Source organism: Hippocampus bargibanti, linkage group LG04 (assembly GCF_051943395.1).
Source record: "Hippocampus bargibanti isolate YZ-2025 linkage group LG04, ASM5194339v1, whole genome shotgun sequence".
Classification (NCBI taxonomy): domain Eukaryota; kingdom Metazoa; phylum Chordata; class Actinopteri; order Syngnathiformes; family Syngnathidae; genus Hippocampus; species Hippocampus bargibanti.
In genome coordinates this window covers 21,015,184-21,043,150 of record NC_142737.1, presented here as the reverse complement: position 1 = coordinate 21,043,150, position 27,967 = coordinate 21,015,184, and the positions used below count along the sequence as shown (strand labels likewise).

Genomic DNA, 27,967 nt, shown 5'->3' with positions numbered 1-27,967 from the left:
CAGAGGGGCGCACTGACGTCCCCTTTACTGCACTCAGCCAACCTCTGCTGCCGAAACGTGAATCTGTCGGTGTCCGCTGGTGCGATGCTGTGAGAAATCACCCCAAGAGTCACACTGGTTTCTCCAGAGTTATTCTTCTATACCCTGGTGGACATATTCTGTAGCCGAATCACGCATGAGATGCCTTTGCGGTAGTAGAAATGCTGCAGCGCACTATCATCCCACAAAGAGAAACCAAGTCCGTGTTGCACTGCAAGCAGACATTTGATATCCTTTTTGATCTTATTCGACTTTGTCATGAGTAAAATTTGTTTGGCTGCTAACGAGGAGTGAAGACGCATTCTCGCGGGCCTCGCAAGCCCAAAGGACAGTGGTTTCGCTGCAGGCGTCTGTGCACCGTGAGCCTCTACATTCAGGATTTTGTTCTTTTCTTCCTCCTCTTGTTTTTGTTTTATTTCTTATTTTGATGGAGCTGGAGAACATCGTGGCCAACACTGTCCTGCTTAAAGCAAGAGAAGGTAAGTTAACGCAAGATGCAAGTGTCTCTGGTTCTTTCTCGGTGAAATGTGTGTCAAGATAAGATGGAGAAGAGCTGGTCATGACTGCAGGAAAACCTCGCCAATGATTTCCACACTTTGTGCAACGTTACTGCCAATGTTTGGAACTGTTGAGATCTTCAGCGCTTTCGCGATACATTTGGGAGAATAAAGAGTCGAGATGGTCCTCTTGTTTAGATCATACAAGTAGGACATTTATTTGCCGGAGCACAGAGAGCAGCCGCTGCGCTCATCGTCGTACGAGAAGTCACACACACATAGAAATACACTGGCTTTGATCGCTGTCAAACCACGTGATGTCGCGTTGTGGCGGGGTTACCTGATCTGCTCAGTATTACAGCATTACACAAAATGAGGATACAATCTAACTTTCTTAACACGCCCACATATACTCAGTTTGCTGTCATGTAAACCAAAACAAATAGAACAATTTGACCTGTGTCTTACACATTTCAGCTTCCAAAAACAATGGGTGTAAACTCTCAAATACAATTGTTTTTGCATATTGGTAGTCGTCAATAATGAAATTACCGTCCCATATGATTTTGATCACCTTATCAATTCATAACTCTTTGGCATACATACAATAATCACCTGGGTTTTGCTTATACTCATTATCGGTTAAATAATCATGTAAGACCTTGTTCCCGTTTCGGCCACATTGTTTGAAACCCAGTGACGTGCAGTCAGTGGAGGCAGGTGAGGCTATTTACCGTTCATATCCTCAGTCGAGACGAGCGTTGAGGCAGCAGCCGGCTGAGCCTCACCATGGATTGCGCAATCACTATGCTCACTGTGCTGGCTTGCTCTGCAGTGAGACCGCATTGCTGTCCTTCTGCATATCGCTATTAAAGTGCTCAAACACTTTTAGTATATGAACTACATTTCTACAGTTTAGCTGGTGTATATAATGTAGTTATTTTACATTATAAACACTGTACTACAGTGTTTATTTTATTTTAATCAAAACTGTGTGCATAGGTGAGGCACACAGTTCTCCTGCCTCATGACAGGGGGCGCTGGTGATTACCGATTCTTCTTGCCCCTCCTTGGCTGCAGAATAATAGAATTAGTGAGAGCAAGCTACAGTAAACAGTTAGCAAGTTAAGTGCAACCATCCAGTTATTTTTTCGTGTTGCTTGGCCTTATTTTCAGAATGGAGGATTACATATCTAAATTGAAAGAAATAGAGAGACTTTTAAAACTGAAGAAGGAGCGGTGCATGGACTTCTTTTATAAGTAAAGGTAACACGATAATCATGTTTTTCTATTCTTTTTTTCTATACTACAGTTTATATAAAGAATGCTGACATGACATTTTAAACAAAACACGTTAACTGTTGCTAATCAAATTGTGAATAAGCTACTCTGTAGAGTTCATATGTATGTACATCTGACAGTGATGACGTCAGTGCCTCACCAGCCATGAACCTCACCACACGTCACTGATGAAACCGTATAGTGATTTTTCTAGTTTGTAAACTAGACCATCATCTTTTTCTCCATTTTCCAGAACTGCTTTTTGAAGCCCCACTCTTATACCTGTTTGATTGGCTGTTGGTGAAAACGTCTGTTTTTCACCTGCCTGTAGCCCTTTGCTACAAATCATGCTTTGTATTTGTCTCTGACATCTACATCACGTTTGATAGCATATACCCATTTACCCCCCACTGTTTTCTTGCCCGCAGGTAGGGTTGTCACAGTAAATGTGTTGTTGTAATTTAATGACTGAATTTCCTCATCCATGGCTTTTGCCCATTCTTGAGAATAATTTGATCTCATTGCCTCTGCATATGTTTGCGGAACACCACGCACAGCTCTGTACCAGTAGTCCACTGTGGTGTGTCCCTCATCGTTATCACTGTACTCAATCACAAAATCATCAAGGTGACTAGGTCTCTTTCTTTCCCTAGTAGGATACCTTCTATTTTCAGGTTCATCATTTGTGTCACTTTGTGTGAGGTTATGTTCATGTGGCCTAATCTCTGTGACTGTACTGTCGTGTGCATCCCTGTCTTTTATACATGACTCTTGGGCTCTCTTATTAGGCTTCTGAAAGACCTCACTAATCTTAGGCCTTAACCTCATGCCATAATATGTGTTTTCATCTGTTTAATTTTGTCCGACCTTTTGTATTCAGTGCATTTTTGCCTTCTTTAAACATCACTGTTGCCCCGTTGGTGGTCGCCTTCTTTACAGACAAAATGTCTTGGGGGTATGAAGGAATGTATAAAGTGTCTCTATCAGCGTTACTTTATGTCTTTGTCCTTTGATGTCATTCAAAGTGATCTCAGCATCTCCCCTTTTATGTGCGACTCCGCTGCATTGTGTGCCGTCCGCCAGCTCCACGCGGTGTTTTTCCGGTCTGAAGGTGCTTTTGAAATTCTTGAACATGGTCACGTCGGGGATGATATGCGAAGTGGCTCCCGTGTCCACCATCAACCCTCTCTCTCGGTTGTTGCGACCCAACTGCTCCCTGGATCTGGTCTCGCTGTCCCTCAGCACGCTGTCGGTGTCGCCATCTTCTGACGATTTACTGGCGTTCATCTCGTCTGTACTTGTCCTTATGCCTGCACGTGGCGTCTTTGTGTGTCTTGCTTTTGCAACAAGTAGTTCATCTCCCATAGTTTCACCCGATTTTCGGAGTGCTGTGATGGTGGTTTCGGCTTTGATGATATAGTCTGTAACACTTTCATCGTTCCTATTTTGAAGCGACGTGAGCGTGGTGTACAGATTTATTATCCGTGGTTTTCCTTTCCCGGCATGATATTCTCTCAATATCTTCAAAGACGTTCTTCCATCATCGGGGCATCTCTCATTATTAATGAGAGGCTCTTGTCATCAAGCATATTTATCAATTCGGCATACGCATCGGCATTTTTCTCTGCATCCGTAGACATTTCGGAACTCGTCGCCTCCGGCTCTCCCAGCACGGTCTTCTTTAGTCCCAATAAATGAACATGTCCAAGCATTTTTGTTTCCCATATCTCGTACTTAGCTTCATCTCCGTCAAATGCCAGTCGAAGGTGCCTGCTTGCCCTTCCTTGATTCATCTTGACCGCTGTTTAGCCGGTTAGCGATAGCCTCGTTTGCTCACCGCTCGTTCAAGTCTGGATACACTTTTGGCTTCACTTTATCTCCCAAACGTCTCCTGGGCCCATAACATGTTGAGATCTTCAGCGCTTTGCGATGCGTTTGGGAGAATAAAGAGTCGAGATGGTCCTCTTGTTTAGATCATACAAGTAGGATATTTATTTGTCGGAGCACAGAGAGCAGCCGCTGCGCGCATCGTCGTACGAGAAGTCACTCACACAGAAATACACTGGCTTTGATCGCTGTCAAATCACGTGATGTCGCATTGTGGCTGGGTTGCCATATCTGCTGAATATTACAGCATTACACACAATGAGGATACAATCTAACTTTCTTAACAGGAACGACTCACAGCGAAAACCATCATTTTCAATCCACTTGTGCGCTACAGCAAACCTGTTTCCCACATCCGCTTTCGGTCATCGCGAAAATAGAGTGCGCTCCGATTGGATGAAAAGATACGCACAGGTTTTCACCGATGTTATAAAAAAACTATTTTCTTTTGAAAAATGTCCAAAGAAACGAAACCAACAGATGCACTGACAGCTAATTGGGACTGGAAATCCATCCCATTGTAATGCTGATCAGATCAGACCTATTTATATACAAGGCACAATATACACAACAGTGGATTTAAAAGCCATTTTCGCCTTTATTGCATTAGTTTTGAGAATGTCCTTTGGCAATAAAAGTAAAACATCTTCCTTTGTCTATGTATTTTGATCAACTCCATTAACACCGACTTGACACTTTATCATGAAGACCGCTTTATTTTGTGTAACCGTTGAATCAAAAAGTGTCTTCAGATCATGCGAACGTTGAAATGATACAGTCACACATGTAAAATACACATGTATAATTATAATTGTAAAATATACATGTATAATTCACAAAATAAACTGTTTCACTGGTTTAAAATGGTGTACAATTTCTCTGATGATCATTTCACAGATGAGGGTTTTCTCCGCTTTCCTCCCACATTCCAAAAACATGCATGGCAGGCTTTGAACACTCCAAATTGTCCCAAGGTGTGAGAGTGACTGGTTATTTGTCTCTGTGTGCCCTGCAACCAATTCAGGGTGTCCCCCGTCTAGTGCCCAAAGACGGCTGGGATAGGCTCCAGCACCCCACGTGACCCTAATGGGGAATGAGCGGTACGGAAAATGGATGGATGGATATTTCAAGATGACTACTAATTTCGGGGCACAACCACTCCTTACTGTCTGCTATGTTTTCAATAACACGCATTCAACAACAGTGTCATAAATCGTTCAAGCAACCCAAATATATATTTTTTAATGAATCCTAACAGAAGTTGTAACATTTTAATTGTGCTTTCTACTAACTTTGTGACTGCTTTATTTCCTGTATATAACTGTTCATATTAAGTGCTTTGTTGCAGCTTTAGCTGTTGCTAAAGCGCCATATAAATCAATATGTATTGTATTGTATCTTGTACATGTTGCGTAAACCCGCTCAAAAGTTTCTTTGATTCTGTAATAGTTACTTGTACAGATGTTGCCTGGAAAGATTCGTTCAATTTGCACTAGTGGGCGGGTCATGCCAGCAGTCATCATTACGCCATTATTTCAGGCTGCCCAGTCTGTTTGTCATCGTCGGCGAGAGCTAATTGGCATTCAGGGTGTATTTACTACATCACATACAGGAGGAGCACAAGCAGATACAGGATAAATAAACCAAAACAGTGTTGTACTGTGCAGTTTTCGGTTCCACAGAGCACAATGACATCGTCCCATATTGTGTTCGGTTCATCAGTATCCTAAATTAATCTTTCCCCACCCAATGGAAATGAATGGAACTGCAATGAATCCATTCTACTCCCGCCTTAAAAACCAGACAATATTTTTTTTTTTACGTTGTAGTATTTTATTTTTTAAATAAGAAAATGCAATGCACCATAGTTCTTTTTCTTCGAAGGGGTATACAGTATGTGCGTTTGGCAAACCAGCTAAATGCTCCATTTCGACCACTAACTGATGTAATATTTCCATTGCAACAAAAACAATGTGAATTGATGGTGGCCGGATGATCTGCAGTTCACTGCTAATGTGTAATGATCTGGTTGGCGACCAACGGGTTGCGCTGTCGGCCCGGCCTGCACCTGCACAGGTGCTGGTCGTCCCGATCAGTGGCGGACTGCCACGTTCGGATTGGCGACCGACGGGTAGCGCTGTCAGCCCTGCCTGCTGCCTCGCAGGTGCTGGTCGTTCCCAATCAGTGACACTCAAAAGGACTCCCGGCACGACCATTCGCTGTTGGGTCATTGTATGCATTTGTATGCATTGTATGCTGTGCATGTGTTTGTTTCATCTTGGCAGACTTTTACTCGTCTTTATTTGATACTTTGTATTTCTCTGTTTGAATGATGATGTTTTAGATTTTTGTTCCTGTTGACTTTATTTTAATACAATTTCTCAAACACAACCTGCTGCTCCCTCCTGCCTGCTTATTGGGATCCACAACTGCCATCACCACCTTGCAAACCGTGACATAATGATTTCCAGCACTTTCTTGGAAGATAAATATATGTATGTTGAATGATCTAAATAATTTAATGACATTCACATTTAGAAAACAATTTCAGTGTTTTTTTAAGCCAAAAGTAAACAAAAAGTCACTTTTGCTCAAAATTGAAATCATGCCAGAAAAATCATCACTCATCTCCAAATAAAGTCATTCTATCGAAAGCAAGGATCATCAACTGTTTTGAAACTGAGTGTGTGAACTGTAACAGATAGTAATAGGTGTGTTTTTGTGTGTGCATGTGTGTGTTTGTGCACGCTCATCCATGCATGTGTGTACATTTTTAGATGAGTTTATATATTTACTTGAATAATGTACCTATTTTTATTGGAGTATTTCATTTTAATTAATTGATTTTTAACGTGACTCGGTTGAGCCGCAAGGCCCTACGCTCCTCGACTGACAACCCGTTATTTCTTAAAAATATTTATTTATTCCTTGGGGAGGATTTTGTTGATTTTTTTTATACTACTGAAAACATTAACTTCCGCCATGACCACCATTAATACGTTTTAGACAGTATTATACAAAATGTAATTGATTGATTGAGATCTAAAAGATGAAACTTTTTTTGTGGCTAGTGTGTATATTTCGCCTGTATTTATGTTCCCCCACCCACCACCACCACTCTGAGAAATAAAATATGTGGAGATGCACTGTGACATAAGGGAAATCTGGCATTCGGGTCGTCAATTTAGCTCGCCATGCCGACTTATTTTTTTAAAAAAAGAAGGGTACGCTGGGTCTGTGGATTTTGTTGAAATGAATGGCAAAAATGAAGCGAAACAGGAAGCCTCCATGGCATGAAAACTCCAAACGAATGGATGCGTTCGCCTTAGGTCAGACAGAGCATTTGTTTTATGGAAGCAGAGCATGACTGGACCAGGAGAATCAAGCTTTGCAAATTAATAAGAGCAGTTAATGACCCATGACATACATATCTTGCTTGTCCTAGCTGCTCCATTGGTTCTATTCCAGTCTGTGGCTGTGTATGGGAAAGGAAAGGCAGCAAAGGGTCCCACATCAAGGGATGAAAATGCCATTTCAGTTGCTGAAGTCTAATATTTTTAGTGGCTTGTGTACCGTTACTGGGAGAGTGGGCCAACAATTGAGTTCTATTGGTTTAATCTTACAAAGCCCAGTCTGTACAGCAAAGTTAGTGTTGTTTTAGGTCACATGTCAACAACATTGGGAGAATGAGGCTAAAAGGATTTATGTTTTGTTACATGTTTGTTTATGGGAGAGCCAGTGTGGAGCCTTGCAGGCGTTCGTCCTCCCACCAAATGCTCTTTAGCCATGACTGTTTCACAACCTCAAAATCAGAAATAAACCCCTGCAGTCAGTGAAGTTTAGAAATACAATGTTGTTGATGTTTAAACCATTTGTGGCCAAATAGGCCCTCTGCCAGTCTTGTCTTGTTGGTGAATACATCGTAGAAATAAAAGTTCATCATGGATTTTTGATCCTTTTCATTTTATTCCCAACAAAGAAAATATGAGTCATCTTCTATTTTCTGTGGCCCACTCACCTGTGAAAAACAAAGCAACCACTTACAGAAAACACAAGAATGGTATCTTCCTCCATCACTTAGACGCAGCCTATCAGCTCTCTAATCAGATTGATTGTTACATAACAAACTGAGTGGGCAACTGCCATCCGATCCCCATCTTCCTGTGGAGCCGCTCTCCAGCCTCTGTGGATGATACTTTACGGAAGATGAGTGCATGCAGTGAAACAAAACACCCTGATTTTTTAGCATGGTCATCCACATATCACTTGACTGCCGCTCTCAGTCCTCTGACAAAGCCATCACTGTCTGTACGCTATGAATCGTCTGAGAAAACTGCTGGTGTGACAGCTTATCAACAGAAAGACAATTATTCATGTCTGACATGGATGACTGTCACAGTGATTTGGTTGAACATGTCCATTTAACAGCAGCTTACATTTAATAACTGCTTGTATACAGCTTTTACAGTGTATTATTTTGGGTAAATTCCTTTGTTTAAAGAGAACCGCACAACAGGGTGTCAGTTATGTGTGTGTGTGTGTGTGTGTGTGTGTGTGTGTGTGTGTGTGTGTGTGTGTGTGTGTGTGTGTGTGTGTGTGTGTGTGTGTGTGTGTGTGTGTGTGTGTGCGTGTGTGTGTGTGTGTGCGCTCATCTCCTCCCCATTCACAATTCATCTCAGCAGTGGTTGTAGATTCCTAACCCTGCAAACATCATTGACTGTTGAAATGAATGAGAGTACAGGGTGTGGGAGACGGTGCGGGGTGGGGGGATACTGTATCCAGATGGCCTCACTAAATAATGGTAACAGGGCGGGAGTACAGTACGTATTTAGTTTGGGCTGCATCTGATTAAGCTCCACTCTACTGCTGCTTGCATGCTGACATTTTCATACGGTTTTGTGTGTGATACAAACATTTCAATTGTGGAGTCTCTAAAATGATTTAGGTCACGTTTGGACAGGAATGAGTGCGTAAAAAGGGGTGTTTTGGTGCGTTTGTGTTTATGAAATGTTGGTGTACACATGCACTTGAAATGTAACATGTTTATAGGACAGTGCAAAAAATGACTGCTAGACGATGTGCAAAAATGTGTCCACTCCAGTGCCAGGGTTTTTGTCATTTTCATTCAAATTGCAGGACCCACAGAATATTGAGTTTTATTAGGGCTACATAAACATTCAATATAGCGTTAGAAACCTTTGACTCTCTTCTTTCATCAGAAAAAAAGATTAGTTCCGACATTATATGGGTCTGGAGTAACATCAGGTGCAAGTGGGGGCGGCTGTACAAAAGGCAAATGCTGCCCCTTTGTGGAAGGGAAAAAACATTGCCGGCGGTCTAGCCAGGGCTTAATCGGCACCACCCACCAGAAAAACCAAAACCCAAACAAATTCGGGAATGGCGCACGACGTCATATGTTCAATGTCCGAATAAATTTGGGGATGGCAGTGAATGAGTTTAAGGGCGAGCAATAATTGTTGGGATGAATTGGTGGGACTACATAAACATTCAATGCGGCGTAAAAAAAACCTTAGACTCTCTTGTCTAAACCGCAAAAAAGTGTGTCCATTTTATTTGGCTCTTGAGTTGTTTGCAATGAAAATGGGGCGGCTGTACAAAAGGCAAATGCTGCCTCCTCATGGGAGGGAAAAACATTGCCAGAGGACTGACAGCAGCTTGATTCGGATCACCCACATGAAAAAACAAAACCCGAACAAATTTGGGAATGGCGCTCCACATTATGCTTTTCAATTCCCGAATAAATTCAGGAATGCCAGTGAATTAGTTCAATGTAGTTTTAAAGGCCACACAAGATAATGTTACTTATTTATGTTTTTATAGTACGGTTGTAACAAAGATTGATTGAAAGTAGAAAATGCAATTTCTGATTAAAAAAAATGCAGATGTGTTGAATTAAACCATATTGAATAATTCCATTTTAAAATATCTGATGCTATGTATTGAATCATCTTTTATTGGACGGATATATCTCAGAAGGAAAAGGCACATTAGATTCCTGAATGGTTCAAACAAATGTATGTAAAATGACAACAAAAAGTAATTGCATTATAAAACCTCAAACTAAGATGTACCATATTGAATTGAATCTCAATCATGCTGAGTTGACCGACTCTAACGGTAACCATTCCCCATTCAAATGGAGCCATTTTTGAGTTGTTTCACACCTCACGTAACGCAAACGGCATTGAATCATATAGAAGCATATAGTTTTCTGCCAAAATCCAGCTTTCAGGTCGCTGTTCTTCACTTGTGTTTATTGACTTAATTGCAGAAGTTGTTTGTGGTCAGCAATCTGCAATTGGCTTTTGTGATGTATCTTTTTTTTAGTTATTATTCTCATTCCGTTTGTTTCATCTGCAATTCACCAATGGCACTGGCTCGCAAAGAATCTGGAGTGCCAGGAGAAACATTTTAAAATAATACATGTGAGCTACGATCATAATGTTCCTGCAGTTTACAAAAGCTTCCCATGCCTCTGCTTCAGATCTCTAAAAAGGTAGGCGGTGATTTACTTTTCACAAACTCCTAAATTCTTGTATGTACTTTATTTTTGAGTTTTGATCATTTTAGATCAAATTATGGCAGTTGCTTATTTATGGCATGCATGTGTGCGTGCGTGCGTGCATATGCATGTGCCGTAACGGGTTGATCGCAGAAGGTTGGTTGCGTAAAAAGTCGTTCTTTGATTAAAATAAGTTTGTGCACTCATGCTTTAAGTGTACAGCGGTGTCAAGCCAAACCATCAGGGAGCCTGAGGGAAAGCTGTTGCGATACCGCAACAAGTCCCAGCAAGATAGGGGAGCTGTTGTCAGTGGTGCAAACCAAATTCTTGTGAAAAAGAGCTATGCGCCCTTCTTAAATTGCATCCATACAATTCAGCGTCTTTGTGTCCAGCTCAATTTGCTATGTCAGCTGGCTAATGCCATTAGGGGAACAGCAAAGTAGTGATTTCCTCATCCGCTAAGTGCTATTCTCGTGGTTCTCTTCTAAAAGGATATCACCATGCCATGACATGCTGTTGGGCTTTATTTGGGCGAAGCACTGCAATGCACACTGTATCGAGATGTGCAGAGTTGGAGATGAAGGCATCAACCACAGAAGCAGAGATGCCCATTTCCACATTGGCAACTGTGTTTTGAGTGGGAGTGTGACTCATTTTATTCTTGAGTGGAAATAGTCAGCTCTGTGGCCCTCTAATCTCACACATGCAGTATATGTAACGTTGGAGGCCACATGTTCACGCCTGTTCTTCAGGCATTGTTGAATGGACCTCTGGGAATTAGAGGAGAGAATGAGCTAGTGAGTGGAAAAGATAGGCCAAAGGAAATTGGATGCGGGGGAAAAAATCAATTATATCATTATAATACTCCGCAATGTCTTGAGCATCATGAGTTTTTACCCCATATAGTGAAAAGAAATTACCGTATTTTCTGCCTAAAAGCCGTAGTTTTTTTCAAAAGGTGACCATGCGCCTTATAATCCAGTGTGCCTTATTCACGGAATGAACTGAGCTTTACGTCTGTGTACAGGAGCCGTACAGGAGTGGAGGAAAAGGTTTCTTCAGACGTCATCTGTACTTCCTTGAAGGTATCGAACGTTTCGCTCCTCATCTGGCTCAGCCACCTCTGTCCATTAGGGATATAGGGCCAGGGTTACCAGCACAACTTTAGTTAGCTGACAAAGCTCTTTGGATGAGGAGCGAAACGTCTTCAAAGAACATTCAAAGAAGTACAGATGACGGCTGAAAAAACATTTTCCTCGCTAAGTTTTACATCAGAATCAGAATCAGAATCATCTTTATTGCCAAGTATGTAGAACACACAAGGAATTTTTACATGTTTCTTTTGTGTGTTTACAGTTAAACAAGAATACATGAACAACATTGAGCTATTATCAGTGTCTGAAATAATAAATAATCCGTCCGGACGTGCAACTTTTACGTCGGGCTTACAATTTACAGAACGTCTCCGCCCGGGTGGCCAACAACTTTTTCAAGAAAACAAAACAAAACAAAAAAGTTTTTTTTTTCAAATCAAATGTTTGCTTTATTCCAATTTCAAAATCTTCGTTGAGTTTGGAAATTTCGGAATTTGGGCAATTTGCATACTTGGCAGCCAATCAGAAGCATGCATCGAATAACTTTGTGCTTCCAGGTGCATTTGCATATCATTTTCCAAAGTAGACGCACAGAGAACACAAGAACATGGATAAGTGGTTAGGAATCAAGCCAAAACCTCAGCCCCAGAAGAAAAATTCAAAAGAAGCTAACAAAATTTATGACGCTACAAAACGTACATTAAAAGCATCGTGGAAAGAAGAGTTCACGTGGCTTGTAGCAGACGACGCAACGCAAACATTGCATTGTGCAACATGCTGAACAGTGTATGGACAAACGACAACTGGAGCAAAATCATCAGCAAGGGATATTTACGATAAATTAAGCAAGGGTGCATTTGTGGTAGGTTCATCAATTACTTAATTTTAAGGTGTTGTTCTGTTATATATTCTGATTATCAATCCTTCTTAATACTTTGCAACAATGTTTTTTTTGTGATTATTAATTATTCTTATTGTGTTTCAAGTTGTGAAAAATGGGGTAGGCAAATTTTCAGTGTCCAGTTTACGTTTTGTCATGAGTTTCAGACACTGTGATTATGCCATTGCTTTAGAGTTATTATTTGAGTTATTATTGTTATTGTTATGGGTGTGCACTATTACAAATGTAAACGGTAAAAACTATTTTCCGGTGTATAAGGCGAACCCAGAAGCCTTCATTTTCTTCAAAAGATAACTGCGCCTTATACACAGGTGTGCCTTATTTGTGAAGTAATAGGATTGGATATGCCTTTATTAGTCTCACAGTGGAGAAATTTACATTTCACAGCAGCAAAGTGATGAAAAGAATGAAAGTAGAAAAACAAAATACATGAGCTGCTGGAAAGGCATCCACTCTCGCGGCGCCGTATTGAAGTCAAAAGAATAATAATAATAATAAGAATAATAATAATATTGAACAACAACAGGTCTTGCAACGACTGACAGAAGCCACCGATTCCATTTCCCCCTGTCGAAGTAGTGCGTAACACCACTCTCTATTGTAGCGCCTTATAATGTGGTGTGCCTTATACAGTAAAGTCTCGTTATATCGATATCGGATATATTGATAGTCCTAGTTATATCGATACTATTTCTATGCACGCAAGGAGAAAATTACATGCGCGCAGGGTCGGATATATCGATAGTCCCGGTTGTATCGATATTTTTCGGACTCCCGAGAATATCGATATAACGAGACTTTACTGTATTTGGAAAACGTTTAGATATTTATATATTATATTTGGAAAACATTTTTTCATTCATTGCGCCTTATATATCGAAAAAGTTTGAAAATACACCAGTTGTTGGGGGTGTGCCTTGTACTTTGGTATGACTTAGACACCGTAAAATATGGTACTCTATTGAGTTTATACAACTGTTAAATTTATCGTAACATCTGTTGTTTCTCAGAACGTCCAGAGGTGTGGTATGCTAATCATGAAAACTATGTTTTACTAATGTATCTCTTTAATTTGCATGTATTCTTAATAAATAGCTTGGCCGGGGGGCGCAGAATTCAGACGTATGTCGTTTGATGACTCCGTCTCCTGCCGGCAGTGGGGACAATCTTTCTGGTCATATCTCTGACAAAGCATCAAAATGTTTTTTACATGTTTGCTGAATGGAGGAAAATTTCCTCTCCACTATGTGATAGAAATTATTTGTTAATTTGTTTTTTTTTGTTTTGTTTTTTTTTACTTACAAGATGGTACCGCGAGAGTGACTGTCTTGACAGCGGCTCTTGTATTTTGTTTTTCTATTTCTTCTTTGTGCTGTGAAATGTAAATTTCTCCACTCCAAGAGTAATAAAGGCTAAACTAATCAAATCTAATCTAGTCTAGTCTAATTTAAATGTTTCCCTACATGGTATACCTTGCTTGTTGTTAAACTTTGTCATGAAAATACTATCACTTTACCTTAGATAAAATAAACTGTTGTTTATTCATTTCGGGAGTGATTGGAGTTGTCATAAAGTGCCTTACACTGTATATGGAAAGTATTTTAAAATACAGCATTCATTGAAGGTGCGCCTTATAATATGGTGCGCGTTTCCTCTACCTGTGTGGGTTTTCTGTGGGTACTCTCGCTTCCTCCAGTATTCTGAAAATATACATGGTAGGTAACTGAAACACTAAATATGTGGTTCTTAACCTGTGTTCGATCAAACCCAAGGAGTTCAATGAGTCAGTCTCAGGGTTTCGACGGATCCTCTGCCAAAGAGTTTAAGACTCAACATGTTAATGAGTTATGACATGCCCGCTTGTCCATAGCTGGATGCAGATGATCACATGACAGTGCTTGTTCAGTCAATGCCGTTCGCTTATAGCCCACATGTCACTGTTGTGTATTGTACATTGTACATTGTACATTGTACACATTAAAAAAAAAAGATATACTGTACTGTAATAATGATTTATTTTTCACTCATTCGGGGTTAAGTGAATATTAACTGGTTAGTATCGGTACCTCTAAAAAGGTTAAGAACCACTGCTATAAATAGTCCCTTGACTGGCAACCAGTTCAGAGTGCCCCCTGCCTACTGGGATCAACTGCAAGCACGCCCACAACCCTTGTGAGGATAAGCGGCTTAGACAAGGGATGGCTCCATTGCTAATAATTCATCACACCCACATGTCATCCACTGCATGCAACATTACTTGTTGACAAGCAGTCACACTTTGCTATGGCATTAGAGTGTGCAAGTTCATTTGCTAACTGAGAGTTGTTTACCCAAGTATTTTTAAATAGCTCCAGGAGTCAAAAAAAGAGCATATTATTTTGTACGGAAACAAAAATCTTCGGCCATTGTCTAAGAGCAGAGCACAGCAGCAATTGCAAGAAGAAATTTAACGAGCAGGCCTAAAACACTCAGAAATGAAAGACAAGAGGAGCAAGAAACAGCAGGATTGTGTCAGAAGCCCCTAACGCTAACGAAGTCATGTGCAGTTTTTTTTCTTTTCTTTTTCAAACTGTTGATATAACATGGAGAAAACATCTTGCAATGTCTACATTGCAGTGACCTATGGAGCAAACACTTTGATACGTGTGTATTGGTGTGCCTTAGAGAGCACTTCTAAACGGAAGAGACAGCCAGAGAACGCCGGTGTAATGATCCCAACCCTATTCCACACACACACATGCACACACACACACACACACGTCATGAAAGGCTGGGTCCTGGAGGGGAAATATATTCCCCTAAAATGGCTTCACCCAGAGAGAGTTTTGGCCCCATCTGGTGGAAGGCAGCAGTCCAAACCCCACACCTGTGGCTGATCATGGCTTGATTGGCATGCACGGCTTTAAGGCCAGAGAGCCTCTGAGTGTGTGGCCGGGGGAGACATGCTTCATTGTTGTCCTCTGTGGAGGAACACCGAGAAACGGATTGCTGCATAGAACTCGTCGCCAGTTGGGACCCTAGGACGGAACACTGGATTTGGACCCTTGCTGAAGGTGGCTAGGCTACCTCGGAAGGATGTCAAAAGGGGTGAGGCCTAGAAATACTTGGGACAGAACCCGACCTTCAGTTTCACATCAAATGAGACTTTGTTATAATTTAAGAATTGGAAGGGACGCTATTCTTGCCTTTTTTGCTTGCGAATTCCCCCTGAAACCCCCTATTAAAATATTTGTTTGCATTCAAACCTGTCACCCATTGCACTCTTTGTCCTGCCCCGCTGAGAGCTAGCCTCTCATAACATACATTACAGCACACACACACACTCACACGCACACACACACTCACTCACACCATTCAGAATCAGAATCATCTTTATTGGCCAAGTGTGTAGAACACATCAGGAATTTGTCTCCGGGAGAACACGCTGCTCCCGTATCATCATAAAAAAAAGAACATGACAAATAAGTATGAAAGGATACCTCACACTCACAATGACGCAGAGGGGCAGTTTAGAGCGTTGAATTAATCTACCTTGCATGTTTTTGGAATGTGTGAAGAAACTAGACTAGCCAGAGAAAACCCACGCAGGCACAGGGAGAACATGCAAACTCCACAAATGAAAACCAAAGTTCCACTGTCATCTCAATTCTTCAGAATGCCGCACCATTTGTTCCACTATAATCAAACAGGAACATAGGTGATATTATTTGTCAAAATTTAACATGTGTGCTGCGGTTATGTTTTGTTCCCTTCTACATTGCATAGTTATGTATTTTTAGCATAGGAAACCCACTGCACCTGACTATTCCGAGACAGGAAAAGTACCCTTCCTTTGCTGCTCTCGGGAAGATTCAGTCCTTCATGCAACTCACACACAGGCGCAAAATCACTGCGTCGACTACTACTTCGAGGGAATGAACTTGTTGGTCTACTTCAGGGAGTATTAACGCGCTCATGCCCTTGAGCTGGTTGCTATTCTTAGCAGGAGTGATTGCAAGGACGTGAAGGAATGATTGAATGCCGATTGGAATTGTGCTACATGAAACTCTTGGTTCAGCTGTAGCTTGACTGATACTGTTGATAATAAGATATGTCTTTAATTTCAGTTGTCATGGTTGCATTTGTGTCGACCCAACATGCTCATCGATTACAGTACAAGAGTATGTTACGATTGCCAAGTAAAAAATGTATATTGTTTGTTAAGAGTGCTGATGAGATTATATTACAAGATGGAAGAGGATAGTTCAGAGATGGTAATGAGACTTCAGAGCAAAGGGACCGACATGACATCATTGTGGACCAGGCAGGAGGGTCTTCCGGCTATAGTCCCGTCCTTCTGCCCAGTTCTGGGCAGTGTTTCCTTCTGCTTCCTGAGGCAGGCAAACACAAACAGCCATGAAACATAGTGACAGGAAGCCTGAGGACGGGCCCCAATATGTCTTCTTTCTGTAAACAAACCACTTTTTTCTTCAGACAGGTTTTTATTGCAGGTACTGGATTGAATTGTTTATTTTATTGATTGGCTTTTAAATCTTTTTATTGTTATTCTTTTTTTTTAATCAGTTATTTCCTCTTCCCCGCTGCTATTGCACACCATTTACAATCGGTCCAAAGGCATTTGTCATGATCATTCGTTATTAAGAAATAGGCAATTTCAAAGCAGATGTAAACTTTCTTAAATGTTTGTAAGTAGACTAGCTATTGTCACGATCTGGTTGGCAACCAACGGGTGGCGCTGTCGGCCCCGCCTGCACCTGCTCAGGTGCTGGTCGTTCCGATCAGTGGCAGACTGTCACGTTCTGGTTGGCGACCAACGGGTAGCGGTGTCGGCCCCACCTTCAGTTGCGCTGGTGTGGGTCGTCCTCATCAGTGGCAGTTAAAAGGACTCCCGGCACGACCATTCGTGTCGGGTCATTGTAGTGTATATGTGTTTGCTGCACCCTGTCAGGTTTGTTTCATCTTGGCAGATTAATTACTCTTGGTTTTCTTTGAAACTTTGTATTTTTCTATTCAGATGATTTTGATGTTTTTAGATTTTGTTCCTGCTGACTTTATTTTAATACAATTTCTCAAATACAACCTGCTGCTCCTTCCTGCCTGCTTTTTGGGATCCACAACCGCCATCACCACCTTGCAAACCGTGACAGAATGACCCGACCAACCATCGGATCCCGCTGGTACAACGCACCGGTCTCATTTCCACCCTATGCCTGGCAGAGCAACGTCCATGTCGAGCTGACGCGTTGTCCCGTGATTGTGGGAAATGGGTCACACTCACGTCCATGACAAGCGGTGCCGCTTGCACGTCCACGTCAGGCTGAGACCTCTTCCCAGGTGGCCGTCCAGGGTGACACTCGATGTCTGGCAGTGCGACGTCCACGTCGAGCCATGCGTCGTCACGTGATTGTGTGAGAGGGGTCGCACTCACATCCACGACGAGCCGCGTCCTCATCCATGTCAGGCCGAGACCCCACTCACCGCTGGATCCCGCAGGTGCTAAGGACTGGTCTCGTTTCCCCTGTGCCGGGCAGTGCACGTCCGGCTGAGACCCGTTGCCATATGACCGTCCGGGACGCCACTCTGCGCCTGGCAGAGCACGTCCATGTTGTGCCATGCCTCGTCGAGTTTGAATTGCGTCACACGACGAGCTGTGCCACATCCACGTCAGGCCGAGTCCCGTTCCCATCAGCCTGCCACCTTTTATTTACTGGAGAGGCAATGCTTGCCGTCTCCACCTTAATCCCTGGCGAGTTGGGCCATTAGGGAGAATGTTGGGACTTCTGGAAGCAGTCCCTTGAGGGGGGGGGGGTACTGTCACGATCTGGTTGCCGACCAACGGGTGGTGCTGTCGGCCCCGCCTGCACCTGCACAGGTGCTGGTCGTTCCGATCAGTGGCAGACTGTCATGTTCTGGTTGGCGACCAACGGGTAGTGCTGTCGGCCCCGCCCTCAGTTGCACAGGTGTGGGTCGTCTTCATCAGTGGCAGTTAAAAGGACTCCCGGCATGACCATTCAGTGTCGGGTCGTTGTAGTCTGTATGTGTTTGCGGCACCCTGTCAGGTTTGTTTCATCTTGGCAGAGTTTTACTCTAGGTTTTCTTTGATACTTTGTATTTTTCTGTTCAGATGATTTTGATGTTTTTGATTTTGTTCCTGCTGACTTTATTTTAATACAATTTTTCAAATACAACCTGCTGCTCTTTCCTGCCTGCTTTTTGGGATCCACAACCACCATCACCCACTTGCAAACCATGACAGCTATGTTACGCATCAATTGGCTCTAATAGCAATGGTTTCAATCTCTTAACCAGTCGGATTTTGTGGAGGTGCAGGAAGAGGAAGACCTGTTGAGAACAAAGGCGTTTGTCTCATGGTGCTGCTATTCAACACTGTGTGTTGGTACCTTTATGACCACCCGGGTGTGACTCAACTGTGAGACCGACATTTAACAATTCAGACAAAGGGCGTGATGTGGAAATCTGTGACAATTAGATAATAAATGTTGGCTCATTCCTTGTTTGTGAACAAGCTACAACAGGGCGGTTCAAACAAGGTGAATACTCAGAAATCAAAAAAATTCTTTAGTGGTGACCACTGTTGAGCATCTACACACACATACTTACTGCCATCTCATTGGGATTCCAACATGGGTCATATTCGACCGATGTACTATGTAGGAAGATTGACTTAATTAGTAGCGTTTTTTTCAGCTGATCAAAGCAACACTGTAAGTTGGGGTTTTAAAGTGTTTTACCATTGATATTATTCATTCATTCATTCATTCATTCATTTTCCGAACTACTTTATCTACATTACATCTTCCTGAGGCTGCTAAAGAAGCATGGCCTGCCACAGGAGGTGCTGCAACATTTCTACACGGCTGTCATCGAATCCATCCTGTGTTCTTCCATCACCGTTTGGTTCGGGGCCGCCACAAAAATGGACAAAATCCGACTTCAACGGACAGTTAGGACGGCGGAAAAAATCATTGGCACCGCCCTACCCACTCTCGAGGACTTGCATACTGCAAGAATCCAAACTAGGGCGCGGAAAATCCTACTGGACCCTCCGCACCCTGCCCACCACCTTTTCCAGCTACTCCCCTCAGGCAGGCGCTACCGATCCATGCACACCAAATCCAGCAGACATTTAAACAGCTTCTTCCCCCAAGCCATTAACTCTTTGAACTCTTTCAACAGTAGCCAAAATGGAACTGTATAGTGCCACTTAGCAGTTTTTTTTTTTGACAACGATACTAGTGCAGCGTGTTCTACCGGAAACAAATTCCTTGTGTGTTCTACATACTTGGCAATAAAGATGATTCTGATTCTGATTCTGATTCTGATTAAGTTTACTGGAGCCTATCCCAGCTGTTTTCGGGCAGTAAGTTGGGGACACTCTGAACAGGTTGCCAGCCAATCACAAGGAACTAAAAAAAAAAACCATTCACGCTCACACCTAGAGACAATTTAGGGCAGTGGTTCTTCAGCTGGGTTCGATCGAACCCTCGGAGTTGGGTGAGTCGGTCTCAGGGATTCGGTGGATCCCCCGCCACAGAGGTCCACCCCTTAGTCTAGACTGCAGTTAGTAGGCACAGTCATTGCAAGAAGGGTTCGCTGGATGAGCATATGAAACTGATGGGGTTCGGTGCCTGCAGCAAGATTAAGCACCACTGATTTAGGGTGTTTCATTCGCCTGCCACGCATAACAGCAAACGGAGGGACCTGGAGAAACCCCACACGAGCACGGGGAGAACATGCAAACTCCGCACATGAAGTTTAGAATTCAACAAAGTTGACGTCCTGACCATTCGACAACCCACCTAGAACCACCAGCAATGGCATTACACATAGTGATAGCGACCGAGGTTGAAAGTCAAGCCTGCAGATTATTTCATTTGTATCTATCTGTAAAATACTGTATATCTACGTTCAGGTGACTGCAAAAAAAAAACAAAAAAAACTGGACCACTCATCTCAAGAATGACGGGCTTTTTGTTTTGCCGAGCATTGACACGAGAATGTCAGTTTTGTCCTTTCAAAGGTGACAGATTTATGGCTCATGCTAAGATTTTTGCTTTCAATCAATTTTTCAAATACAACCTGCTGCTCTTTCCTGCCTGCTTTTTGGGATCCACAACCACCATCACCCACTTGCAAACCATGACAGCTATGTTACGCATCAATTGGCTCTAATAGCAATGGTTTCAATCTCTTAACCAGTCGGATTTTGTGGAGGTGCAGGAAGAGGAAGACCTGTTGAGAACAAAGGCGTTTGTCTCATGGTGCTGCTATTCAACACTGTGTGTTGGTACCTTTATGACCACCCGGGTGTGACTCAACTGTGAGACCGACATTTAACAATTCAGACAAAGGGCGTGATGTGGAAATCTGTGACAATTAGATAATAAATGTTGGCTCATTCCTTGTTTGTGAACAAGCTACAACAGGGCGGTTCAAACAAGGTGAATACTCAGAAATCAAAAAAATTCTTTAGTGGTGACCACTGTTGAGCATCTACACACACATACTTACTGCCATCTCATTGGGATTCCAACATGGGTCATATTCGACCGATGTACTATGTAGGAAGATTGACTTAATTAGTAGCGTTTTTTTCAGCTGATCAAAGCAACACTGTAAGTTGGGGTTTTAAAGTGTTTTACCATTGATATTATTCATTCATTCATTCATTCATTCATTTTCCGAACTACTTTATCTACATTACATCTTCCTGAGGCTGCTAAAGAAGCATGGCCTGCCACAGGAGGTGCTGCAACATTTCTACACGGCTGTCATCGAATCCATCCTGTGTTCTTCCATCACCGTTTGGTTCGGGGCCGCCACAAAAATGGACAAAATCCGACTTCAACGGACAGTTAGGACGGCGGAAAAAATCATTGGCACCGCCCTACCCACTCTCGAGGACTTGCATACTGCAAGAATCCAAACTAGGGCGCGGAAAATCCTACTGGACCCTCCGCACCCTGCCCACCACCTTTTCCAGCTACTCCCCTCAGGCAGGCGCTACCGATCCATGCACACCAAATCCAGCAGACATTTAAACAGCTTCTTCCCCCAAGCCATTAACTCTTTGAACTCTTTCAACAGTAGCCAAAATGGAACTGTATAGTGCCACTTAGCAGTTTTTTTTTTTTGACAACGATACTAGTGCAGCGTGTTCTACCGGAAACAAATTCCTTGTGTGTTCTACATACTTGGCAATAAAGATGATTCTGATTCTGATTCTGATTCTGATTCTGATTCTGATTCTGATTCTGATTCTGATTCTGATTAAGTTTACTGGAGCCTATCCCAGCTGTTTTCGGGCAGTAAGTTGGGGACACTCTGAACAGGTTGCCAGCCAATCACAAGGAACTAAAAAAAAAACCATTCACGCTCACACCTAGAGACAATTTAGGGCAGTGGTTCTTCAGCTGGGTTCGATCGAACCCTCGGAGTTGGGTGAGTCGGTCTCAGGGATTCGGTGGATCCCCCGCCACAGAGGTCCACCCCTTAGTCTAGACTGCAGTTAGTAGGCACAGTCATTGCAAGAAGGGTTCGCTGGATGAGCATATGAAACTGATGGGGTTCGGTGCCTGCAGCAAGATTAAGCACCACTGATTTAGGGTGTTTCATTCGCCTGCCGCGCATAACAGCAAACGGAGGGACCTGGAGAAACCCCACACGAGCACGGGGAGAACATGCAAACTCCGCACATGAAGTTTAGAATTCAACAAAGTTGACGTCCTGACCATTCGACAACCCACCTAGAACCACCAGCAATGGCATTACACATAGTGATAGCGACCGAGGTTGAAAGTCAAGCCTGCAGATTATTTCATTTGTATCTATCTGTAAAATACTGTATATCTACGTTCAGGTGACTGCAAAAAAAAAACAAAAAAAACTGGACCACTCATCTCAAGAATGACGGGCTTTTTGTTTTGCCGAGCATTGACACGAGAATGTCAGTTTTGTCCTTTCAAAGGTGACAGATTTATGGCTCATGCTAAGATTTTTGCTTTCAATAACTGTACACAAAGATGCGATGACCCTTTGATTGATAATCACTTTAACCGTTACTTGAACATGAATAGATTGCACAATCGTTCCTAATAACATGTCTGATGAATGTTTGCCGGATCCACCGTTCTGTATATTGTAGTTACTGACATACCTGTCAACCTTGGCTAGTAGCTGCCCTAATGAATGATTACAATTCCCATATAAACATTGCAGTACGCCACACATTATTTGAAATGATAAAAAACACCAACACAAGTGGAAATGCAGACATATTACCACGCAAGTCAATATGACCGTATGCAGAAAAAAAAAAAAAAACGATTGAGGATTACTTATGCTGGTTTGCCTTGACAATATTCGCGATCGGCAGCAACGTTGTCATTAGCTACAAGCAGTTAAGACAAACTTTGGTCTTTGTAAAATCGATTGACAATTTTAAAAAAACATCCCGCATAAAAGTTTTGAGCAGTTTTGAACTTTACGATCAAGCAAGAATCTGTTTCATGTGGATGCATGAGGCCTGGAGGACGACTGGTGAAAGCAAGCATAACGACAGTCCACAGAGAGGTCACAGTATAATTTTCTGCATTCACACTAGCAGACACTCACAGATATATGTACATGCATACATGTTTTGGATAACAGTCATTTCCAAGTCTTGCACCAGGAGGATGTCATTCACTCTTAAAGCACAACCGATGTCACTTTTTTGTTTCTTAACTGACATCAGAAAAACGTTTTATAGCATCTAAAATACCCAAAACATGCAGTATGATATTTTTATTCAAATGCAAAACACCAATAAAAATGACTTAAAGTGTCCAAAATCTGCAAAAAATTGAGCTGCGAATTGGCCATTTTCAGAAAGTCCCGCCCTCAGTTCGTGACGTCACTGCAAGACGTCTTGCATAACTGGAGAATCAAAACAATGGCTTCAAATAGTTCTGAAGAGGAAAGCATACATGTTTGCAATCGATTAAAGAAGTTATTCCGTCATTTTGAAGCAACATTGAGGGGAAATTTCTCACCGAAAAAGGCACAAGATGGCGACCTCCCGTGGCCAGCTCCGTTTCCACAGGCTGATAAATTCCTTATATGGAGCTTGGAAGCCCTCTTCTGGCGGCTTTTGGGGGCAACACGAGGTCCCCAGACCAAACATTACAGCAAAATACATTGACGTGATGGAAGGACCGCTACAATGCGTCTTTTTTTCGGTCAGGGGCGTTCCTTTAGTGACGTCACGTACGGACTCGTCACCAACTCAACAACACGAGTCTTAAAACGTAAAATATAGCTATACGCGGTGGAATCTTATTAAAATGCGCTCAGTAGAAGTCATTATATATATATATATATATATATATATATATATATATATATATATATATATATATATATATTCAATATATATCTTCTTTTCCTTTCGGCTTTTCCCTTCAAGGGGTCGCCACAGCAAATCAGTGTCCTCCATCATTCAAAAAAGCAAAAACTAATTAATATTATTAATTATATATATATATTATTATATTATATTTATTATATTAATATATTATATAGTAATATATATAATTAATATTAATATGATATATATATATATATATCTTTTTTTAATTAATACTATTAATTATAATATTAATATATATATAATTAATATTATTTATATCATTATTATTATTATTACTATTATTATTATTATTATTATTATTATTATTATCATCTGTTGTCTTACAGTGTAAAAAAGTCATTCCGAGTGGTGTTTTAAGCATCCTTTTACAAACTGTGTTATCAACCTTATTTGTTGCATCCTGCCTGAATGTTTCCCCCTTTCAGTGCAGCTCAACACAACAAACATTATCACGTGGACTCCTTTGATTAACAGGAAACCACAACATACACAGACAGGTTAATCCGTTTCATGAGTGTGAATTATTAATGCGTATTTGTCTCTACGTGGAACTGAGGAAAGGGTGGCACAGCGACCAACTGGTTCGCATATCCGCCTAACAGTGCAGGTTCCAGGTTTTTGTTTTCCTTTGTGGAGTTTTCATGTTCTCCCTGAGCCAAAATGAATACATTATGAAAAAATAGATCTGTTTTTTAAATCTCTTTCAATGCCAGCTATTTTGAGTCTCTCCATATGTGGGAAAAACATTAAAATCTGATCAAGGATTGAATGGCATAAAGACATTAAAAAAGACATAATAAAGAAATAAAAGACCTGAAATACATCCTGAAGTGATTATACATGAGACAATGGATGGACCCGAGGGAGCCGTTAAAAAGTGTGACAACAATGTGGTTTATTACAATTATTTGAGTTAGTGGTGAGGCAGCCTTCTACAGAAAGTCATCTGATTGATACAGATTCCGAAACACTTTTCAAAATCTTCTTATTTGGATAAGTGGGTGCAGTGGGATTAACCCTCACTCAAACGGTATGCACAGCAACACAAATGTACAACATCTCGTCATACATGAACTGTTTTCCAGGAGCTTCAAACAGTGAGTCTGGCAAGCTTATGAAGTCTAAAACAATGCTGATGAGTAGCAGGTGCTGTGAGTTAATGATTCTCTGAGGGAAAATGTTGGCATGAGTTATTAATACATTCAATCCTTGTGTTTGTCTGGGGACATTTGACCTCTTCTCAACTGTGATGAAGCTGGGCCCCTTTCATGCTACAAAATGCTTTATAAATACTTCATCTGACAATAATACAAACAACACAATGAAATCCATTGAACTGAATGAAAATATTACATCCTTGGTGAAGGTAACAGAACTGCACTTAGTGATGTAGTAGAATAGCAGATAAGGGGAAGACGAGGCGGTAATTTGAAGACAAAAGTGCTGAATCTTTCCCTCGCAGGCTCCAGCATGACGTGGTGCCGCTCACATTCCAGGCTTATTACTTAAAGATGTTTGCTTGTCATTGCTTTTCCTGTTCACATGCCTGTAATATTGTGGGCGAGCCTCTCGCAGTCGTTTTCCACTGCACTGAACACTTTAAGGAATTCTCAACCAGATCATGAGACAGCAGAGAAACAACAGTCCAGACACAACAGCTGGAGTTCGTCTGTGTAAGCTCTCAGTCGTACAGGAGTGGTCCATCGATTATTAGAAATCTGCCTTAATACTACGTATTTTCAATTTCGGGAAAAATTTTATTAATTAATAATTGGCAGATATAAAAGAGGACAGAGCGCTAAAAACAGAAGTCTTTAGGAAGGCTACGCACACTGACCAATACTTACTTTTTGACTCTAACCACCCTTTACAACATAAACTAGGAGTTATCAGAACCCTCCAGCATAGGGCTAAACTAATACCAACTAGCACTGAAGGTAGAGAAAAGGAGTCAAAACATATCAGGAGAGCACTCACTAACTGTGGGTACCCTCAGTGGTCATTTAACAAATGTCAGAAAGAAAGAATAGGGAATGAAACCAATAATTCTCAAGATACAAAAAGGAGAGGAGTAGCAGTACCGTACATTGCAGGAGTTTTGGAAAAATTACAAAGAGTCCTTTGGCAACATAAAATTCCTACTTATTTCAAACCGATAAACACGTTAAGGCAAAAATTAGTGCATCCAAAAGATAGGCTACCAAATGAAAAACAAAGTAACGTAGTTTATTCCATACATTGTAAGAATGAAAATTGTAAAGAGCAGTACATTGGGGAGACTCAACAAATTCTCAAAAAAAGACTTTATCAACATCGCAGGGATAATACTAGTGGGCCTCAATCGGCAGTACATTTGCACCTAAAAGCTAGCAACCACTCATTTGACGACAATGAGGTTAAAATCTTAGCGAAAGAACATAGATGGTTTGAAAGGGGGGTAAAAGAAGCGATTCTTATAAAACAACAAAATCCTTCATTAAGCCGGTCTGGTGGGGTGAGGTTCAATTTGGATCGTTCATACAATAGCCTGCTTAGGCAAAACAGGTTAGGCAACTTTCGCAATGCTGATGAGGGTCGTAATGCTGATGAGGTGATACCGGGGGGAGTGGGGGTAATAGGCCAGTCGTTAATCAGGAATGTAGGAACAATCAGTGGGGCCACAGGGAGGGGTTCCCCTGCCCCCCCAACCTGAGAGTAGGGACCTATCATAGCTGTGTCCGGCGCCACCATGTCTGGACATTAGGGATATATAAATGGGGCCGATACGACCAGTCAGACTTTAGTTCGCTGACGAAGCCTCTTGGATAGGAGGCGAAACGTCCGAAACCTTCACTTTTGTACAGATGACGGCTGAAGAAACCTTCTCATCAACAGCTGGAGTTGATTTGTTTAAAAATATAATAATTGAAAAAAATCATAATTGTACGCATAGTCCTTCCGGGAATTCAATTATTGAGGCAAATAAGGCATTTAGCGTTTTGGGCATGACTATCTCATACAATTAGAAATATTAATATAATATAATTATTAATATATTAATATAATAAATACAACACACCACAAGAGATAAATGATTAGGTTGTCTTTGAAGAGCAAATTGATTTGGACTGAATGATTTCAGTCGTCAATCCAGAAGGAAGGTGATGTTTGATTATTCCCGGCAGCAGATTCCTGTCTGGCATTCAAGTACTGGTATACGATGAGAATTGAGAGGGACAGTATAGGCTTCTATCTGTGTGGAAACACCTCCAGCTGGAGAAAAAGTGGTCAGAGACCTGAGAGATTTCGAGAGGAAGTGCAACGTAATCCATGTATTAAATATACACACTGAGACTGATTTCATTCAGCGGAGAACCTGCAACAACCTCACCCCGTCTCTTGGTCATGATTGTCCTCGTCAGTCGGCCTTCATTTGCACTTGACGAAGAAAATCTCATGTTTTGCTCTCTCTGCAGGTGGAGGAGGCAAGCGCAAAGGGAGAAGCAAAAAATGGAAGGAGATCCTTCGCTTCCCCCACATAAGTCAGTGCACTGAGCTGGGCAATAGCATTGGTATGGTTTGTGCGTTTAACTTGGGTGTGACAAAAGTGTGTCCGCCTGTGATTTTTAAGTATTTTGTTTCTCTCTCTTCGTAGTGAAGGACTATGTCAGCATCTGTGAGAAACAGCCTATCGGAAGGCAACTCTTCCGTCTTTACTGTGAGACAAGACCAAATCTGCAACGCGGCATTCAACTACTGGATGCAATGGTATTGCCGCGTGCGCGCACACACACACACACACACACACACACACACACACACACACACACACACACACACACACACACACACACACACACACACACACACACACACACACACACACACGCACACACACACGCGCATGCACACACACACACACGCACACACACACACAACATGCAGTTAACCAGTCATGTAGTCAAGTTAAATCCACACAGCCACTTTGCTCACTGCCATTAACACATTTATTCAGGAATTAAAAATGTTATGTGGAGTTGCATTTGGGTTTAGGGTTTTCTTGCGGGGGGGGGGGGGGGGGGGGGGCAATAAAGCGCCGGTCAGAACTCTGGTAATGTTTTTCCGTCCCACTAGGGGGCAGATTTTGCCTTTTGTACAACAGCACCCACTTGCACCTCATATTACTCCAGACTCATATAATTTAGGAATGAACTACAGTGATATCTCAGCTTAAATTGGTTCCCAGAAAGTGTGTGTGTTGAGGCGAAAAGTTCATCTGCCAAACACTTATTTCCCATAAGAAACCATTAAAATTAGAATAATCCGTTCCCAGGT

General features: G+C 41.8%; 1 protein-coding gene across 2 annotated transcripts in view; it reads left to right on the top strand.

The window, feature by feature from the left end:
• Nucleotides 1–16: 16 nt before the first annotated feature.
• The window catches only part of grk5l (G protein-coupled receptor kinase 5 like), a 40,747-nt gene continuing 12,796 nt past the window's right edge, over nucleotides 17–27,967 (top strand). For both annotated transcript variants that reach the window (XM_088994668.1, XM_088994667.1), the window contains exons 1-3: nucleotides 17–518; nucleotides 27,109–27,204; nucleotides 27,288–27,400. In XM_088994668.1, the coding sequence (XP_088850794.1) occupies nucleotides 467–518; nucleotides 27,109–27,204; nucleotides 27,288–27,400 (261 nt within the window). In that variant the 5' untranslated portion in view covers nucleotides 17–466. The remainder of the gene's footprint in view (nucleotides 519–27,108; nucleotides 27,205–27,287; nucleotides 27,401–27,967) is intronic.